We start from the raw sequence: 18488 nt of genomic DNA, 5'->3' as shown, positions 1-18488 counted from the left end.
TGTTTTTAAAGCAAAACACCAATACAATGTCATTACTCTAATGTTGTATTAATGAAAACACTGTGTCAGCTTGGAGGACCATCGGGGGACCAGGTAATATTTTTTAATTTGTTCATAGACTGAGGCAGGGGGGAAGGGGCAGACTTCTGTTAAAGGGGCCCCTCAGTCCTCCTAAAGGTTTTCAAACTGTTTTTAATTGGGAACTGGATGTGGGGGCAGGGTGGTTAGCTTTTGGTAGCTCAGACTTATAAACTGCAGAAAGCAAGGTAAGCCCAAACTTCTGCTTCCCCCACACTACTTTAATCTCAAGTGAATGATTTGCTACAGGCTAAGTTTTAATTACAGTGCTGGAGTTTAAACTTAAGGTTTAATTCTGTCCTTGAAGTAACTCAGTTTCTATTTATTGCAGCTTTACATACTGACTGCAACATTTAATTTATAACATATCTTTACCATGAGCCGAATATTGCCTAGCTCCAGGCCACCACAGAGCTGGTGTTTCCTAGGACATTTACCTACCCATAGGTTGGTTTTAGTTGGGCAAAAAAGTACAGAAGTTAGTTTGTCAGAAAGGTCTGTCTTTCACTACTTGGCAGTGGTGGAGACTCAGTAAGAATTAAAAGCTCTGCTGGCACCTTTTATAAAATAGGTAGTTGCTTTGGTGAGCAACAGAGCTGCTCCCAGTTATCTACAGGGGCCAGATATATGACTTGGTAACCTGTTCTGATGCCAGCTGTTTGTTTGGATTTGGCTCTGGAGGGATTCTGAATAAACATCCTTCAACCTTAGGGGACAGCATTACGGAAGCAATCTCACAGAATGTGTTGTCCGATATGGTAGCCACTGGCTACATGTGGATTTCAATATAATTTTAAGTTAATTAAAATGAAATAAAATTAAAAATTCAGATCTGCAGTCACATTAGCCAAATTTCAAGTGCTCCAGAGCCACATGTGGTTAGTGTCTATAATTTTGGACTTTTCCATCACTGAAGAAGTCCTTTTGGACAGCATGTCTTAGATTACACTAATACTTCAATGAGTTTTAGCCCAGTTTACATTGGGTCATATTAAATAAACCCATATCCTTATGGATTTGAGTATCATGACGCTCATTTTGCAAATATAGACATGAAAACAAAGGGCGATTAAGTGCCATTTAATCAATAAATGCATATTGCGTATTGGAGCAGCCTTTGAATTCAGATATTAACTATCCAGATCTCCACAGTTGCACAGGGAATTAGAAGTCATTTAACAACACCTCCCCGCCTCCAAAAAACAAACAAACAAACAAAAAAAACAAATTATAAAATTAGTTCCTACACAAACATCCCTCAGTAATTCATACTCTTGCTACTAGATCCACGTTTGGTAAACACGTTTCTGCTTGTCTAATGTTGAAAGTATCAGAAACTACAATACAGGTATAAGGCAAATAAATTCCATTGCAAATCTTGAGAAAGAGGCAGGATTTCATGAGGTCCTGTTAGAGGTAGACATGCGAAGAAGGACAAATCACACAGGATAACGTTTGAGAAGTGTTTCCAATGAGAATGATTTCAAAAGCCAAGAACTAAGAGAAACCACTGGAAAAACTGATCAAACTCTAAACTAAATCTGACTCTTTTTGTCATCATTTTGAGAAAATCAAATGAAACATTTTCACAATTTGCTTCATTTAAAGACAAAACTGAATGAAACCTTTCACTATTTATTGCAAGCGTTGTTCCTTTTCTTGACCACACTCCTTGAAGACGGGGACCTCTGTGTTCCTTGTAATGGTCAGCATGGAGTGGAATGGAGGCCAGATTGGACTTTAGGGAATTTACTCTATAGGTATCCTCCCTTGCTCCAACTCTCCTCAGAGGGCCCTGCTCTAGAAGGAACTGAGGCAAGAGTTCTATCACAGAGAAGAAACCTTTTTCAACTCATACCTTGAAGAACCAATCTGCAAGAAGAAAGGCATGGCAAGCTTGGGAGTATACCAGAGAGAAGCTATCACTCAAAGAAATTCTTCATACAACATATGGTCCTCACCAATGATGTAATGAAAATAATGACAACAACAACAAAATGGCAGCCACAGAAGGATGTCAACCCATGCAATCCTTGCTTTTTAAACTATCAAATAGGGGATCATCCTCTTGGACAGAGGAGAAAACCGAGGCCCACAGATGTTATCTTCCCCAAGGTCTCACAGCAAAGCAAGTGGGACTTGAATCTAGTGCTTTGTGACTCCAAAGCTCACACTCCTTCTATTGTCCACCTCCCCACCACCCACCCCACTGCCCCTGAACTCCAAAAGATAACAGGACATAGTCAGGGTCTCAGGATCCTGCCTGCTCATAGAGGGTCTTCTTGTTAGAAGAAAGCAATCCCTAAACTCATGTGTAGCTAAGGGCAGGGCTTGTGTGCCACTGTTACCAAGACAATCACAACAAGTCGAAGAAAAATCAGCCAGATCAGCCAATGCACCAAGTGCTGAAGCATTACAATTATGGTTGAAAACAAACAAAAACAATGAAAGTGACTGATGTTTTGGGTCACTTTGATTAAGTGATGTCAACCCCAATTCTAGGTACCTAGACCCCCAAGAGCAGCAATTTTTAAGCTAAAATTTTAAAACAAGAAACTAAGTCAGTCAGCTCTGGGGGATTTTCTACACATATCCACCCACCACTAAGGAACAATCTGTGAAAGAAAAGAGTCCATGATGGACAGTGTCTCAAACTACACTCCATGATCTTGTCCAGATTAATCTACATCCTACCAGATGGTGCTGGGAAGAGGAATAAACGAGGACTGGCCAAGGCTTGTGGAGGATAATATGCCTAAGCTTCCAGTTCCTCCAAAGGAGCCTCAAATTCTGCTCCAGCAAGTGGGTACGCTCTCCTGGTGATGGCTGGGCAATAGCACTTGTTTCCTCTTTGGTGAGTACAGATTGGCATTTATTTCCTGGACCATGATTCCATTAAATCGTTTTTAAATTCACTTTTTTTCCTCTTAAATTAGGATTCCACGACAGGAACTTGGCAGCAAAGAACATGCCTTATTACACTTGTTTATGGGTAAGTTTGAATGTCAAGCTTATATTGATTATAAAAAGACACGGTCACCCCATTAAGAAAGAAATATGTACTGCCAACATTCTGGTTTACAAATCACTGAGAAAATCACAGGTCAAGGATGAGCGTGCTGCATGGACCTGGGTCACCAAATCTGAAAGGTATCATTAAGTTTTCATTACAGGAAATAGTGTGATGTTATATACCTGTAAATAGGGAAAGGTAAACTGGACAGCCACGGATAAGAAAGCCCCTGAAAAGGGATAATTGGGAGTGAAAAAAATCACAGTACCAGCCCTCCTGCTAACTAGAAGGCAGTATTAACCCTGAGGCTAAGCTACCAGCTTTAGAACCAGAGCCTCTGACATTTGCTATCAGTATGACCTTGAGTAAAGTCTTTTAACACTCTGAGCTTCAGTTTTCTTATCTGAATGATGGAGATAGTGATGACAACTATTTCATAGGGTTGTTGAAAAGATTAAGTGGGATGATGCCTGTAATATGCTGAGCATGGCTCCTAGTGCTAAGAGAGCCCCCAGGAATGTATTGCTCACAGCATTCAGCAAATGTTTCTTGATCACCTACTATGTGTCATCTTTATAAGTATTTTTATGGTACAGCTTTACAGAGTTTTTCAGAAAGGGAAGTTGTTTTGGTGTTCCTAGCAAGAGGTTCTTGGGGCAGATTGGCTGTGGCTTGGTTGCTATTTATTTTGGGGGATGCCATTGTTTGTTTCAGTTGGTACAGGCTGAGCAATTATTTGAAACAACTCAGAAACTCAGTATTGTACTGGGTATTGTCCTCACTAGAGACCACAGAGAGATATAGACAGAAAGATACAGGGTTCTTACACCTGTCCTTACATCTTACATCTATGTCTTTGTTCAGGCACTCAATGGTGCCACTCTTTGCATCCTTTTCTCCAGGTTTCATAATATTGTCCCTGATACTGCAATCAGGGAACAGATTGATCCTTATTTCATATCAACTCCTGTGTCTTTTCATAATGGGTCAACTATGATATCAAAATTCTGTCTTTGGAAACATTTACTGTGGGTCACTTTGGAAAGATGTGCTTGTGCCCTGAGCTCAATGACCCTCAAACTCACCCTCCAGCTGGGTTGTTCTGAATATGGTGGCACCTGGCTACTTGGACTCAGCCCTGTCATCTTCCAGAGGCCAGAGAAAATGCCTACAAGGCCTTCAAAAGTCTAATTACGTCTATTAATATCTCTTCCTTTGGAATAAGAGAGGGTGGTGGCTGAATTTGAATATGGATTTTTCAGTCTGCTCACTGCCCTCAAACCTGGAAACCTGTGACCTCCTCCAAATGGCTCAGTACGAGGGAGCCGTCACATCTTCCACCCTCTTTGTAAAATTCTGCTGCTCTCACCAGGAGATGGCAACTGTTGGAGTTGTGAGTGGGAGAAGACAATGAGAGAAGTGAGGAAATAATAGAAACCAGAGGTGGGCATTGGTCTCCTTCCCTTCTGTTCTGAATGCCAACTGTGTTTCCTCAGAGCATATTAACTTTGCCACCTCAGTGCCTTTGCATGTGCTGTTCTCTGTCTGTGAAGCTCTTCTCATTTGTCAGGTTTTCTCTTCAATGTCACCTCCCTCTTTACCTGTAGTTGACTTAAGTGTTACCTTGTCAGAGAAGCCGTTCCTGACCACACATGCTGGTTTACTTCATAGCACTTATCATAGTTGATAACTGCATATGCTTGTGTCACCTGCTAGCCAGTAAGCTCCAGGAAGGCAGGGGCCAATTATGACTCTGCTTCCCATTGGATCCTTAGTGGTAAGACAACTGCTGGGCATATAAGAAGGGCCTGGTAAACATTTCTTGAAGGAATGCAAGAGTGTCTGAGCCTTCGCCTCCTGAATGGGATGACACTCCTTAATAGCCTTCAGTCAGCAGCACAGTCAGGTTGTCCAAATCCTGTGGCTCAGGGATTTGTGCAACTTGTATCTACAAAACAGGAAGACACCTGGCCATATGACTCTACCCTCCAGCCTTAGACATGCCTGCCAAGGCCCAGGGTGTCCAATGTTGGAGGAGACAATATGGCTAGAGTAGATCCAAGGTGAAGCATGTCTGATAAGTCTCAGGAAGGTGGGCCACGTCTTGAGTGCAGAGGACAAGACAGAAGTAGGTGACCTTAACAAGCCCCGAGAGCTGCTTTTAATGGTAATCTGATCACTTGAAGACAGTTGGGGTACGTGGCAGTGGGGTGGGGAGACATGGTCTCACAAACCTTAATCAAAAGCTGTGAAAAGGAGAATGACCAATGGAAAGAGTCTGCTGAAAGGATGCAAAGGGGCCTTGTTAAGAAAGCAGGCCTGACTTTTCCATTTAAAAAAATTTCAATTGGTTGCCTGAAGCCAAAAGTTATAGTCTAAAAGGAAATGGCTGATAGTTTCAAAGTGCAAACTATCAGAGCATTGGATCAAGTTCAGAAATCAGGGCAAATTCCAGGCTCAATTTTCAAAGTATGCAGTTCTTTAAATAACAATCAAATGGCAGTTATCCCAATGGTCACTGAAAAGAGATAATTAGCAGAGATGAGGAAGGAATCTTTCCCCAAGAAAAACTGTCACTTGCCTGAGGAATATATGCCATTGCTGTCTGAGGTTTAGATCCAGGTGAACCACTCCTCTCAGAGAAGAAAAATTCTTCATATCTTTTTGGTTTATAGCTAACATTTATTGAGTGCTTACCATGTACCAGCCATCATGCCAGGTGCTTTTCAAATAGTATCTCATTCATTTCTCACCATTACTGTTTCTACCCACCTCCCTTGTACAGTTGAAGAAACTGAGGCACAGAGGGGTTCATAAACTTGTCTCAGGTCACAAAGCTAAATACTTCCAGAGCCACAATTTGAAGCTAGTCAATCTACTTCAGAGCCTGGGAACTAATGTCTGTGACTCAATCATTTGACAACAAACACATACTGGAGATTTTAAAGTCTAAGTGGGGATCCATTCCCACTTATTTTTTAATATGTGAGGATGCACTGAGGCAGTGTGGGTTGTGGAAAGATCACGGCCTTTGTCTTTATTCATCAAATTGTTTAATTAACCATCCATCCATCCATCCACCAATCAACCAACCAACCTACAACCAACCAATCAACCAACCACCCAACCAACCAATAAGCCAGCTAACCAAGCAACTATGCCAACAACCATTCATCCAACTAGCCAACCAAGCAGCTATATAATCAATCAATGAACCAACCAGCAATCAACCAACTATCCAAACAACCAGCCAGCCCCAAACAACTACCCATCCATTCTATCAACCAGCCAATTAGCCAACTAAATAACTATCCAAGCAACCAACCAATCAAGAATTCCTCCCTCCTTCCATACCTTTCTCCCTCTTTCCCTCCAATGTACCAACCAACCAACCAATCAACCACCCAGCCAATCAACCAACAAACCAAGCAATTCAATCATCCATCCATACAGCCAACCAACCAATCAACTAAACAACTATCCAAATCACCATCCATCCAAATAACTACTCAATCATCCAAACAATTACACAGCTATCCAAACTGTCACCTAATCAACAATCAACCACCCAACCTTCACTGGGCACCTTCTTTGTCTCAAGCTGGTTCTGAACCAGACAGATGGAGCCCCTCTTGTACTCCCAACAGGGAGGCCCCTGAGGCTTCTAATACTGAAAATTGTTGCTGACTTTGGAAGTGAAGGAACAATTCTATCCCCATGTCATTCTTCAAATAAATTTAGGCACATAAGAGTGGGGCATCAGGAGGACAAGTATCTCCCTTGCCCATATACAGAGGCAGCTGCTTCTGCTCTCCTAAGCACATATCTATTACACATAGAAAGTGCCCGCTGGCTGGCCCAGCACATTCTGGTCTCGAGAATATGCTCAGTATTTCACTCATAGTGTCCATTTTTCCCTACTGTCCCCCTTTCAAACTTGTATGAAGGTTTCCTAGGTAAGGCTCTCAGTATCAGAATCTGTGTCACCTAATGTAACAACCTAACAGTTGGCCATAGGAAAGTTTGGTAAAAGAGACCTAAACTATACAGGATAATGGAGAGAAATAAATGAGTTTATTTCTGTAAAGCTACTGAGAACAGAGCTTGGCACATAGGTACTCAAGGATATTGTTATTTTGGAGACGTATAGTGCTGTTTTTAAGGAGAGGCTAAACCTGCTTATAACTGTGCCTAAGAGTCTCTCCCTGAGTGCCTCTTTGTTGCTCAGATGTGGCCCTCTCTCTCTAGCTAAGCCACTTTGGCAGGTGATCTCACTGCCTTCCCCCCTACGTGGGACCTGACTCCCAGGGGTGTAAATCTCCCTGGCAACACAAGATATGACCCCCGGGGATGAATCTGGACCTGGCATCGTGGGTTTGAGAACATCTTCTTGACCAAAAGGGGGATGTGAAATTAAATGAAATAAAACTTCAGTGGCTGAGAGATTTCAAATGGAGTCAAGAGGTCACTCTGGTGGACATTCTTACTCGCTATATAGATAATCCTTTTTAGGTTTTAATGTATTGGAATAGCTAGAAGTAAATACTGAAACTACCCAACTCCAACCCAGTAGCCTTGACTCTTGAAGATGATTGCATAACAATGTAGCTTATGAGGGGTGACAGTGTGATTGTGAAAACCCTGTGGATTGCATTCCCTTTATCCAGTGTATAGATGGATGAGTAGAAAAATGGGGACAAAACCTGAATGAAAAATAGGGTGGGATGGGGGGGTGATTTGGGTGTTCTTTTTTTGTTTTTATTTTTATTTTTTATTCTGATTCTGATTCTTTCTGGTATAAGGAAAATGTTCAAAAATAGATTGGGGTGATGAATGCACAACTATAAGATGATACTGTGAACAGTTGATTGTACACCATGGATGATTGTATGGTATGTGAATATATCTCAATAAAACTGAATTAAAAACAAAAAGTGCTGCTTTTGGCATCAAATTGACCCAATTTTAAAATCTGGCTTGAACACTTAGTAGCTGTGAGGAGTTGGATGAGTTACTCTCTTTGAGCCTCCATTCCCCTACTGTAAATTGGGATTGGTAATTGTACCCACTGTGTTGTTTTTGAGCCAAGCACTGCAATATGGCAATAAATATCTCAAAGATAGAGGAGAGGCTAGAGGGGTTCTGACCATCTTATGAAAAACATCCCTGGACTTACTGAATGAGTGTTGATAATAAAACGTTACAGGGTGCTCTTTACTAAGGGAAAATTATGTTTGATCCAATGATGAGGAAAAGTTGAGCTTCTGCCGAAAAGCTGACTGGCTTTTACTATTTGGGTGCTGTGACTCACAAAATGAATGATTATGATTCTCTTTAAACCAGCAGCCAGGACCCTGAGGTTCTGGGCATTTTGTGTTTTAACCTCCTCCTGGTTCTAACCTATTTTCTGCATTGAAATTATAATTGATTAAGATTTCTTAAATCCTTTTTGTACCCTGGGAGGAATATGAATATAGGCTTATTTATAAGGTTTAGAGTATGTGTTGACTGATGTTGAGTACAGACAGAAATGAAGTGACGAGGCCACCGTGCATCTGCCTGTTCTACAAGATAGGGCAGAGGGAGGATGATGGAATGTTTTTACCTGGTAAACAGACTTATTGCAATGGTACCTTTTTATCTTCCATTGCTCATGTGTGGAAATCAAATTCCTTCTCCCAAAAATATGAGAGAGAAAGAGAGAGAGAGGGAAAGAAAAAGGAGCAAGAGGGAGAGGAAGGAAGGGAGGGAAAGAGTAATAAGAGGGAAGCACTATGCTAGAATGAAAGGTTCTGAGTTTTCATCTCCTACATTTTCAGCTCTCTCAATTACACGAAAATAACCAAGTCACTTAAATGACTCTGAGCCTCAATTTTCTTATCTGCAAAATGGGTCAATAATTCCTTCTTATTTCACTGGGTTGTTAGGAAGATGGAAAGAGATAACATATGGGGAGAATACTTTGAGAATTGTAATGTGAACTCCAAATGAGAGTAATTTGTATTATTTCCTATAAAATGTCAGATTTCCAAAAGTGCCGTCCATGAGACATTTGAAGCATGTTTCTCCAGCCCTCATAAACTATCTGACCAGGGGGAAAAAGGAAAAAAAAAAATAAATAAATAAAGCAAATGTCCTTGATTTTTTTGGAGACTGGCCCAGAGCGATCTGTCAGATATGGCTCTGTTTATAGTTATAGTGACACTCCTTCTGTGAGAAAGGACCATCTGTCACATCCCTTTGGACAGGGCAGAAACAAGGCCAGGAGGCTTCTTACCTCATCGTCGCAGCTGATGGAGCATTTGCCATCCAGAGAGGCACACTGTGTGGGAAGAAGTGAGGGGAGATTTGTTACTTGGGCATCTCAGCATCTGCTATGGCAGTAGCTTGGGTTTTCATATCTACTGGAGGGTATAAAGGTCACTGCCTCTTACATAATTCCAAATTTCATCCAGAGAGAATGCTTGAAAATGAATCTTGTTCACCCTCTCTAAAATCAATATGAACTCCAGATAGTGATGGAAAAGATATATAAAACACTGTTTTGGATGTGGATGTTTTCCATCTATTTTAATTAATGTCATCATTCAATATCGGTGCTATCTTTCTCAGATCTCAAATCTTTTGGTAACAAGAAAAATAATTATGTAATTATTTAACTTTACATTAATTAATTCTTAGTTTATTGTTTCCTCAAGTGTCTCAATTTAAGAAAAGATATACCATTTCAATGTTTAGAATTGCGCATACAGAAGCAATTTATCAGTTGTCATATCTGCCGAATCATTTAATAAATACTACCAAGATTACTTAGTACAGAGAACATAGGAAAGAGAAAGAATGCTTTCTAGATTCTTCAAAGCAGAAGAGCCTTCAGCCAAAGAAGGCAGGTATATGCTTAAAATAAACTAATTATGCAAAGGCCTTCACAATCGCAGTAAAGAGATTCACAAAGAAATAGCAGGCATCATAATGAGATTAGGAGAAGATCACTATGAAAATCTCATAAAAGCACACAATATTTGAAAGACCTGTTTCTCCCTTGGAAGGTCACTACTTTGATTTCACAATTAGAGGTGTTCCTAGGAGCAAATTCCCTGCTTGCCCAGTACATGGTGTTTAACATGCTGACAGCCCTTTATTTTGCAGTGAAATGTAAGGTAACCTGAGTAGCCGGCAGTTCATTTTACATTCATCGGAAATCTGGCACTTTAGGCTCCAGGTACCCAAACGTGAACACCTGTATAATAAAAGTGCTGCTAATACTTCAATACGCTGATTGTAATTTACCTGTCTGCTGGCAGTCCAGAACTTCCTTTGGAAAAATTCGAGTTTCATCTGAATGCCTACAGCTGGGACAAATTATAAATAAAACAAAGAGTTAGAGACCCCTTTACACAATTATTTAAGATTATCATTAAACAGTATGTATCATGGCAAGAAGCTGATATAAAGATATCAGATAAGAACACTTAAAAAATAAATTTACAGTGAAGTATACAACTAAGACATTTTATCTTTCAGGTAAGGAATTCTCAAGGTTATTTGTACTCAGAGGATTCTTGAAAGAATAAGCTGAGAAAAGGGCAAATGGCTCTTTAGAAACATGTTACTTGAATATTTCCAAAATTCATACACCTGTGGTCACTCACCCTGGCCAACACAGGCTCAAACAGGAATGAAAAATAAATGATATTCAGATCATTGTTTCTTCACAGTTCCTATTTTAACTATTACTGTAGGAACTTAAATGTGTAAAACAAGTTCTATGCATGTGTTTTTGAGACACAAGACTTGAAAAGCAGTCTGTCATGAGGCTGGTATTGGGAGCCAGGCACTTGGCTGTGAGGTGACTTTATCTGCCTGCAAGTATCCACATCTCAATGTTCTTCTCTACTCAGGAACCCTGGCGAAATCCTGTAAGTCTTTGTCCGTGAAAAGCCTTTGAACTCACTGCTGCATGCTAGTGCTAAGTGAGAGAAGTGGACAGAAAGGGAGGAGGGCTGAGAGAGTGGCATGAAGTTATGGGAAGTGGAATTTGGTGGGTCCTTGGAACCATGAGAACAGGCTCGAAGCACTTCCCTCCACGGAGCTGTGACAAAGTGAGTCAGGAGACCATCTCAGAAAGTGGCCTGGTCAGGGTCAAAAGCTCGTCAGATGGTGAGAAAACTTTAGAAAGCTGGAAAGACAGAGTGAGACCATGTGCAGGAAACCCTGGGCTCCCGCTGGGCACCAATGACCCCGGGGGCAGTTTTTGCAAACTTCAGTCCTTTGCACACAGCTTCGCCAATTCTGCCACATCAACATACCACCAGTATTATTTATCTTTCTACATCACTTTTTAAAATTTTACTTAAAAACAGATGGTAACTTCAACCTAAGCACTAACACCATCAAAAGAAATACACAATCACCAAAAAGAAAACAAAACAAAAGATGTTCATATACTTTTTGTTTATTTGTTTATTGTGGTAAAATACACATAACATAAACTTCACCATTTTAATCATGTTAAAGTGTATGACTCAGTGGCAGTTGTTATATTCACAAGGCTGTGCAACCATCATCATTATCTAATTCCAGAGTGTTTTTATCGCCCCCAAAAGAAACCCCATGCCTATCACAGTTACTCCTTCCTCCCTTCCCCCATATCCTGGCAATCACTAATTAGCTTTCTGACTCGATGGATTTGCCTGTTTGGGACATTTTGTATAAATGGAATCATTTAATATATGACTTTTTGTGTCTGGCTTATTTCACTTCCAAGGTACACCCATGCTGTACATGTATCAGCACATCATTCCTTTTTATGGCTGAATAATAATGTTCCATTTATTGTCCATTCATCAGCTGATGGATGTGGTGATTTAAAGCCATAAGTACCCCAGAAAAAACATGTTCTTAAATCTCATCCATTCCTGTGGGTGTGAACTCATTGCAAGTGGGACCTTTTGATGCAGTTACTTCTGTTAGGAAGGTGTAGCCCACCTCAACCAGGACAGGTCTTAATCCTAATACTGGAGTGAATCCTATATAAGTGGAGTGAAATTCAGACAGAGAGAAAGTCACAGAAGTAAGAAGCTGAAATCAATGAAACTTGGAAGACAAGGGAGAGGCCAGAAGAGGCAGCCACGTGCATTGCCACGTGACAAGCTAAGGACAAAGGCTCTCAAGCAGCCAGCCCCAGAATGCCACAGTTTTCAGGGAGAAAGCATTGCCTTGATGATGCCCTGATTTGGATTTTCTTTTAGCTTCAAAACCACAAGCAAATACATTCCCATTGTTTAACCTAACCCATTTCATGGTGGTTGCTCAAGCAGCCTAGGAAACTATAACAGTCGACATTTGGGTTAGGACCTTTTGCCTATTGTGAATAGCATTGCTGTGAACATGCATGGAGAAGTTTTTGTATGGACTCCTGTTTTCAAATTATTTTGGTTACATACTTAGGAATGGAATTGATGGATCATATGGTTTTTCATAAACTCTTAGAATCTTGCATTCCACCATATTGGGACCCCCCCCCTTTCACCTGATAACCACAGCTGTGCTGGCTTCAGGAAATTCATATAGGTCTTGGGCTGTTATCCTTATAACTATCAAGAGCATTTCTACTTTCTCAATTGATTGCGGACGTACATCTGAGGGCAAAGGTTAATTAGAGCATGTACATTTGGACAGACTTACCCTCCGTCTTTGGACTTGGAATTTCAGACTCCAGGATATGACTAGAGCTAACTAGGGCTCCCATACACAAAATGGGAATAGTCCCCAAACTGTGCCCTTTCAGTGCTCCAGATCCATTTGGTTCTAAGTGTCCTCCTTGCTCCGGACCATAAGCTCCCCAAGGGCAGGGCCCAGTCTTGCTCCTCACCATGCGGAATACAAAGATGATGCATAAATGCACCCCTCCCCCCCTTTTTAAACTTTCAAATGATATTACAGTCAGCAGTTCCAGAGAAAGATGGATAAGTTACATCCATATGATTCATAATCACACCCAAATCCAAGGCTTCATCAGTGGTCCTCAGCCTTGGCTACATTAAAATCACCGGAGGAACTTGAAGAAAAAAGTATTCACTGCTGGGTACCCTCCCTCTCCCCAGCCAAGACACAATAAATCAGAATCTCTGGGAGTAGGACCTAGGCATGGGTATTTTTTTTTTTTTTTAATGTGCCCAGACAATTCTAATGTGCAGCCAAGGCTGAGGACCATTGCTCCGTAGTCTTTAGTAGACTGGCAGTCAAAAACCCACTATGATGTGAGCCACCTGGTCAGGCTGCAACATGCTGCTCCTTCTTGCCTTTGAGAAAATTTCAGAGAATACTCAAAGGAAGTTGATCTTAAGGCCTAAGAGCTGTGAGAGCTGTTTATTGCCTTTTCAAATAAATCTTATCTTCCAAAATGCCTGACATTTCATTTCCCTGTTGGGAACAAGCCAGCCAAGGAACCTGTGATGCCAGGATGCTTGCGGGATTTTGCTCAGATCCACCGCAGGCAGGAGGAGGAGTGTCTGCCCTGTACTCAGGAAGGGGCTTAGATCAAGTGGGGTTGGCAGAAAACTGACTTTAGAGCAAAAGGCCTCAAAATTGTTGTGACATATAAGAACTGGTATCTAATAAGAACCAAGATGGTGGAAAGTGAGTTTGTCTCCCTCTGTGTGTATTTCTGTCAGTGCAGCTCCCCCCCTCCTTTTCTCCCTTCCTTCTGGGAGTCACAGAATAACACCGAGCCACCTCTCAGGCCAAGGTCAACAGCTGCAGCAGGCTGTGGGGATCCATGGGATAAAAGCAGAAGTTTCTCTGAAAGAATCACCGCTTGGTGACCTTTCCATGGTGTTTCTGGTTCTGACAGCCCAGAGCTTCCCCTGGCCCATCCATCATTCATTGAGTTCCTTCATCAGAAAGGTCTTCCCCTCTGCTACCCATGCCCTTTCTGAGTTCCCCTCTTACCCTCTGATGGAACCTCTGTGTTCACCTTCCTAGTGAAGCTAGCTATTCCCTCCCGGGTGTTTATCCAATGCACATACTTGGAGACTGCTATCATCTGCCCCGTTTGGTCCCGTACCCCAGTTCCTTGCAGCGCTTTAATCTTTCCTCATGAGTCAGTCTCTCCATCCCATTAATCATGCAGGCGCTTCTCTCTGATCTCCCTCCAGCAGGCTGCATCCTCTCCCTGGTCCTGATGTCCCAAACTAGACTCTTCTTCCCTTGCTCCTCCCTTACTCCCCTGTCTGGGACATGAGGTTGTTGTCAAAGGATTCCAGACAGCCTGGCTGCAATTGGTGTGCTCTGTTTTGACCTGGTTGTGTTTTTGCTGGCTACTCCCTGACCCCTTCTTTTCTAGCATCCCTGGCCCCTGGCTTCCCATAGCACATGTGGATTTGCAATAATTTTACGTATGAATTAAAATACTTCTTTATGGTCAGAATTTGCACAGTCAATTCCATTGGTGGGTCAACTTCATGACCGTTTGTTCAATGACCTTCTCAGGGCCAAGCTCTAGGCTGAGTGTTAAAGGAAAGGTAAGAAATTGATGTCCAACTTATAGGAGAAGTAAGAACCAAGGAAAGATGTCAATTCAAATGGAGGAAAATGCATAGGCAAAGGGATAGAGCCTTTCCAAAGACCATTATGTGTTCTGAGGCTTATGAAGAATGGGAGAAGGGGACCTGGTTGTGCAAGGTGGGGTCAAATGATAAAAGATCTTGAATATCAGGCCAAGGCATCTGAAGAGCAGCCTGTAGGCCAGGAGTTGGGAAATTATGGCATGCAGATCAAATCCAGCCTCTCTTGGTAAATTTTTACTGAAACACAGATGCAGATGCACTGCTTTGTTTACATACTGTCTATGTTGCTTTCTCTCTATGATGGCACAGTTGAGTAGTTGCAAAAGAAAGTGTATGGCCCATAAAGTCTAACATATTTACTATCTGGTCTTTTACAGGAAAAGTTTCCTGACCTCTGCTAAGGGCAATGAGTAGCCACTGAGGATTTTTAAGTAGAGAAGAGACAGGATCAAATCTATGATATGGAAAGTCCATGCTAAAAGCCTTGCAGAAGAAGCACCAGGAAAAGGGCCTCTGGATCAGTAAAAGATGAGGAGAATGAGAGGAGATCAGCAACCAAAGCCAGTAGGTGCATCAGATTAATCCTTTAGGCATGAGAATGATTGAAAATGCAAAAACAAACAAACAAACAAAATAAAAACACAAGGACAAAAATACAATCTCAAATAAAAATGTTTAAGAGCATCCTATGACCAGCTCTATTCAGAAAAACAAATATAAATAGCTTCCACAAATGGAAATTTAGCTTCCATTTGCTCATTTTCCATTTTGTTACACATATATTTTTTTTCTTTTTTCATCCTTTATCAGAGAAAACATTATTACTTCAGCAAGTCCCACTGTCTTCCCCCAGTTTCCTCATTTCCAAATGGAATCTGAGACATTTGTCATGCTCATCTATTTCATTCTTTCAACATTTCAAACCATAACACTATATTCTGATTCAAGTCAGTTGTGCTAATTTAATAAGGAAAACAAGGACAGAAAATGCTTTCGTGAAACCCAAGTCCCAGGGAGAGTGTGTGGAAAATACAAACACCATTCATGGGGTTTGAAATTTTTTATACAGTCCTCAAAAGTCATCCACATACTTCTTCTTGAGTTCGAAGCGCTCCTCACTTCCATTCAGTTACCAATGCTCCAGGGCTCCCTGATAAGAATCTCTGATAGGAATTCCCTGATAGGAATCACACAGACTAACACAGAGTTCCTTTTGCATACTCCCAGTCAACTGTGTCCTATTATCTAGGCAAGTCCTTGTAAATGACAATCCAGTGATAAATAGAGTTCTAAAGGATTAAAACAGTACCTTACTCACCTCCCAGGAATGGAACAGACCCAGAGAAGATTACTGTTCCTTGAGATCCTTCTCAACATGCCAACATTGGCCAAGTCTCCGGGAACAGTGACCCCAAGATAATGAGAGTGGCTTGGGAAATCAGCAAAACAGCAGATCACTTCATTGTAATGAGAACGGTCATCCCAAACTACCCCAGAATACTTTCACATGAAATATTCAGGCACCTCAAGCACTGACATCTCTTTCAGTGTGAATGATTTCTGTGACTATCAATGTAACTCACCTCGGTACAGATTTTCAGCTTAGTAATACAGACCACAGAGCTTCTCTGAAGTGTCTTCCTTCCACCTTCTCCCACCCAGACTTCCCTTACCCCAATTTTCTTACTTCCTTCTTACCTACTTTCCCTTTCCTTCTTCCTTCCCTTCTTTCCATGTTTATCAGTAACCCATTATGTGCTAGATGGTGGGTATACTGGGATGAAGCGAATGCAACAGCCTGGGGTGGAAGGCTGAAGAGAGCAGTCATGTCACAGAAGAGAGGCTCATCCTTTCAGCATGCTCAGAGCTGACAGAGAGGGGCACAGGGCATCATCCAACCAAAATATACCAACCATTCAGTTTGTAGAATGTCAGTGATAGTGCACTGGAATCTGGAGAAAGGCAGCAGACCTCAACTGCTTTGATCTTGTGCCCTCCAAATAGGTGACTGCTAGCTGCATGTGACTATTTCAATTAAAATTAATAATTCAGTTCTTCAGTTGCACAACTATGTTTCAAATGCTCAACAGCCACATGGAGCTAGCGGTTACTGCACTGGACAGCACAGACCTAGAATGCTGCTATCACTGCAGAGAGTTCTGTTGGACAGTCCCGCTGATTAGTGACCATGGGAGGGTTACAAAAGCCCAGATGGAGAGCTGCACAGAGAGGACCTGGACACTGGCTCTATATTCCTCAAGGATGGAAGGTAGAGCTCTCCACAGACCTGCCCACACTACCCGCTTCACAGAGGTGGAAGAAATAAGGATGACTTGGGTATGGAGGGTTTAGATCTATCTAGATAAGAGCTGCCAAGGAAAGAGGTCCTAGATTTGTAGTGGGAAGTCGGTAATTAGTTTGAAAGAAATCCAAAGAAATCAATGCAATATGCTCAATGTGGCTACCACCCCCAAGATTTATTTATTTTGCATTATAAAATTTAAGAACACAAATTACATTTCCAGTGCTATTATATTCAAATGCATTCAAGATGAAATCATGAAGGCATCTCATATCATGTTAATAGACATGCATTCAAGTGTAATATGAAACTCACCAAATAACAATGTTACAAGTGAAATTAGAAATAAAATAACATCTTCATATTGTATTCATTTAGAAATAATTTTCTGTGGGCTTGGCCTCAACTTGCAACATACCCTAAGAGCACAAATCTGATTTGTAAAATAGTACACACCATGGCCTACAAACAAACACCCCAATTTCCACGTTGTCCAGTCCCCCAGCATGCACATATAGCCACATCTACACAGATATATCATCCAAAGGAGAGAAAAACAATACGACCACTATCAAAGGGCAACAGCGAATTCTAACCAGGAACATTTTTACCAGGAGAATTGGTTGTGAATCCTGTTTCTAAGACTACTGCTATATGCCCTTGGGTACCTCATTAGGCCCCTCTGTCTCTGTAGAGAGAATCATGCTGGCTCTAGCTTCCAAAAAGAATTAGTGTAGGACAGGATAAATGATATTAAATAAATTACTGTGTATTAAAACGCTCTAAAAGATTGCTAGTATAGTAGACATTCAAGTTATTATTTGTTCACAGATCTTTTATTCTTTATTCTTATATTTCATGACCAAGTAAATTTTTTCATGCCAACATGTTGAGACTGAGCAGAAAAATTCATCCATGATAAATCCAAACTGATCACCACTAAGAATGTTCTTCAGGTAAACACTTTGCAAAAATCATGACACCAAAGAAAGGTGGAAAAAGACCATATCAACACAGGCAAAATGGAGCAGAAAACAGAAGGCAATGATGTTCTTTCAGCTGAGTAAGCTCTTGGAATGGATTTTTTCCCTTCAGGATTAATGAAAGATGGCCTCCACCATTCAAACCCCATTGCCTGCCCTTTCTGGGGTTGCGGTCATTTATATGTACTCGGGTCAAGGCCAGACAGGTCAGGGTACAGACTCCAAGAGCGTCCCTGTCCCCAACACTAGCACCATCAGCTCCATGTGCTCATCATCCAGGCTACCTGGCCACAAAGCTTCTCCACTGCCTGGCCAAAGCTCGCAGCTAAGGGACAACTGTCATTTCATCCTGAGTACACACAGAAACAGAGCTAAACCACCCAGAGCTGCCCTGCTCTGGCTTGGGCCATGAACAGAAAAGTTTCCTTCTAATAGGTTCCAATCTGTGGGCAGGGATATGGTAGCAAACAGTTTCTTTGTTTGAGAAAATAAAACTACGGTAAGTAAATAATAAATAAAATACCCACTAAGGGTTTTCCATG

General features: G+C 41.4%; 1 protein-coding gene across 6 annotated transcripts in view; it reads right to left on the bottom strand.

Moving 5' to 3' along the window:
* CACNA2D3 (calcium voltage-gated channel auxiliary subunit alpha2delta 3) overlaps positions 1 to 18488 on the bottom strand; it is a 1184653-nt gene that overhangs the window by 119519 nt on the left and 1046646 nt on the right. For all 6 annotated transcript variants that reach the window (XR_005210766.1, XM_037798412.1, XM_037798419.1 and 3 more), the window contains 2 exons: positions 10382 to 10443; positions 9369 to 9413 (listed from right to left, as the gene is read on the bottom strand). Coding sequence is in view for 5 of the 6 variants with exons in the window: in XM_037798412.1 (XP_037654340.1) it covers positions 9369 to 9413; positions 10382 to 10443 (107 nt within the window). In the remaining variant the exon portion in view is untranslated. The remainder of the gene's footprint in view (positions 1 to 9368; positions 9414 to 10381; positions 10444 to 18488) is intronic.

This window comes from Choloepus didactylus, chromosome 1 (assembly GCF_015220235.1).
Source record: "Choloepus didactylus isolate mChoDid1 chromosome 1, mChoDid1.pri, whole genome shotgun sequence".
NCBI lineage: Eukaryota > Metazoa > Chordata > Mammalia > Pilosa > Megalonychidae > Choloepus > Choloepus didactylus.
This window is presented reverse-complemented; position numbering and strand designations above follow the sequence as displayed.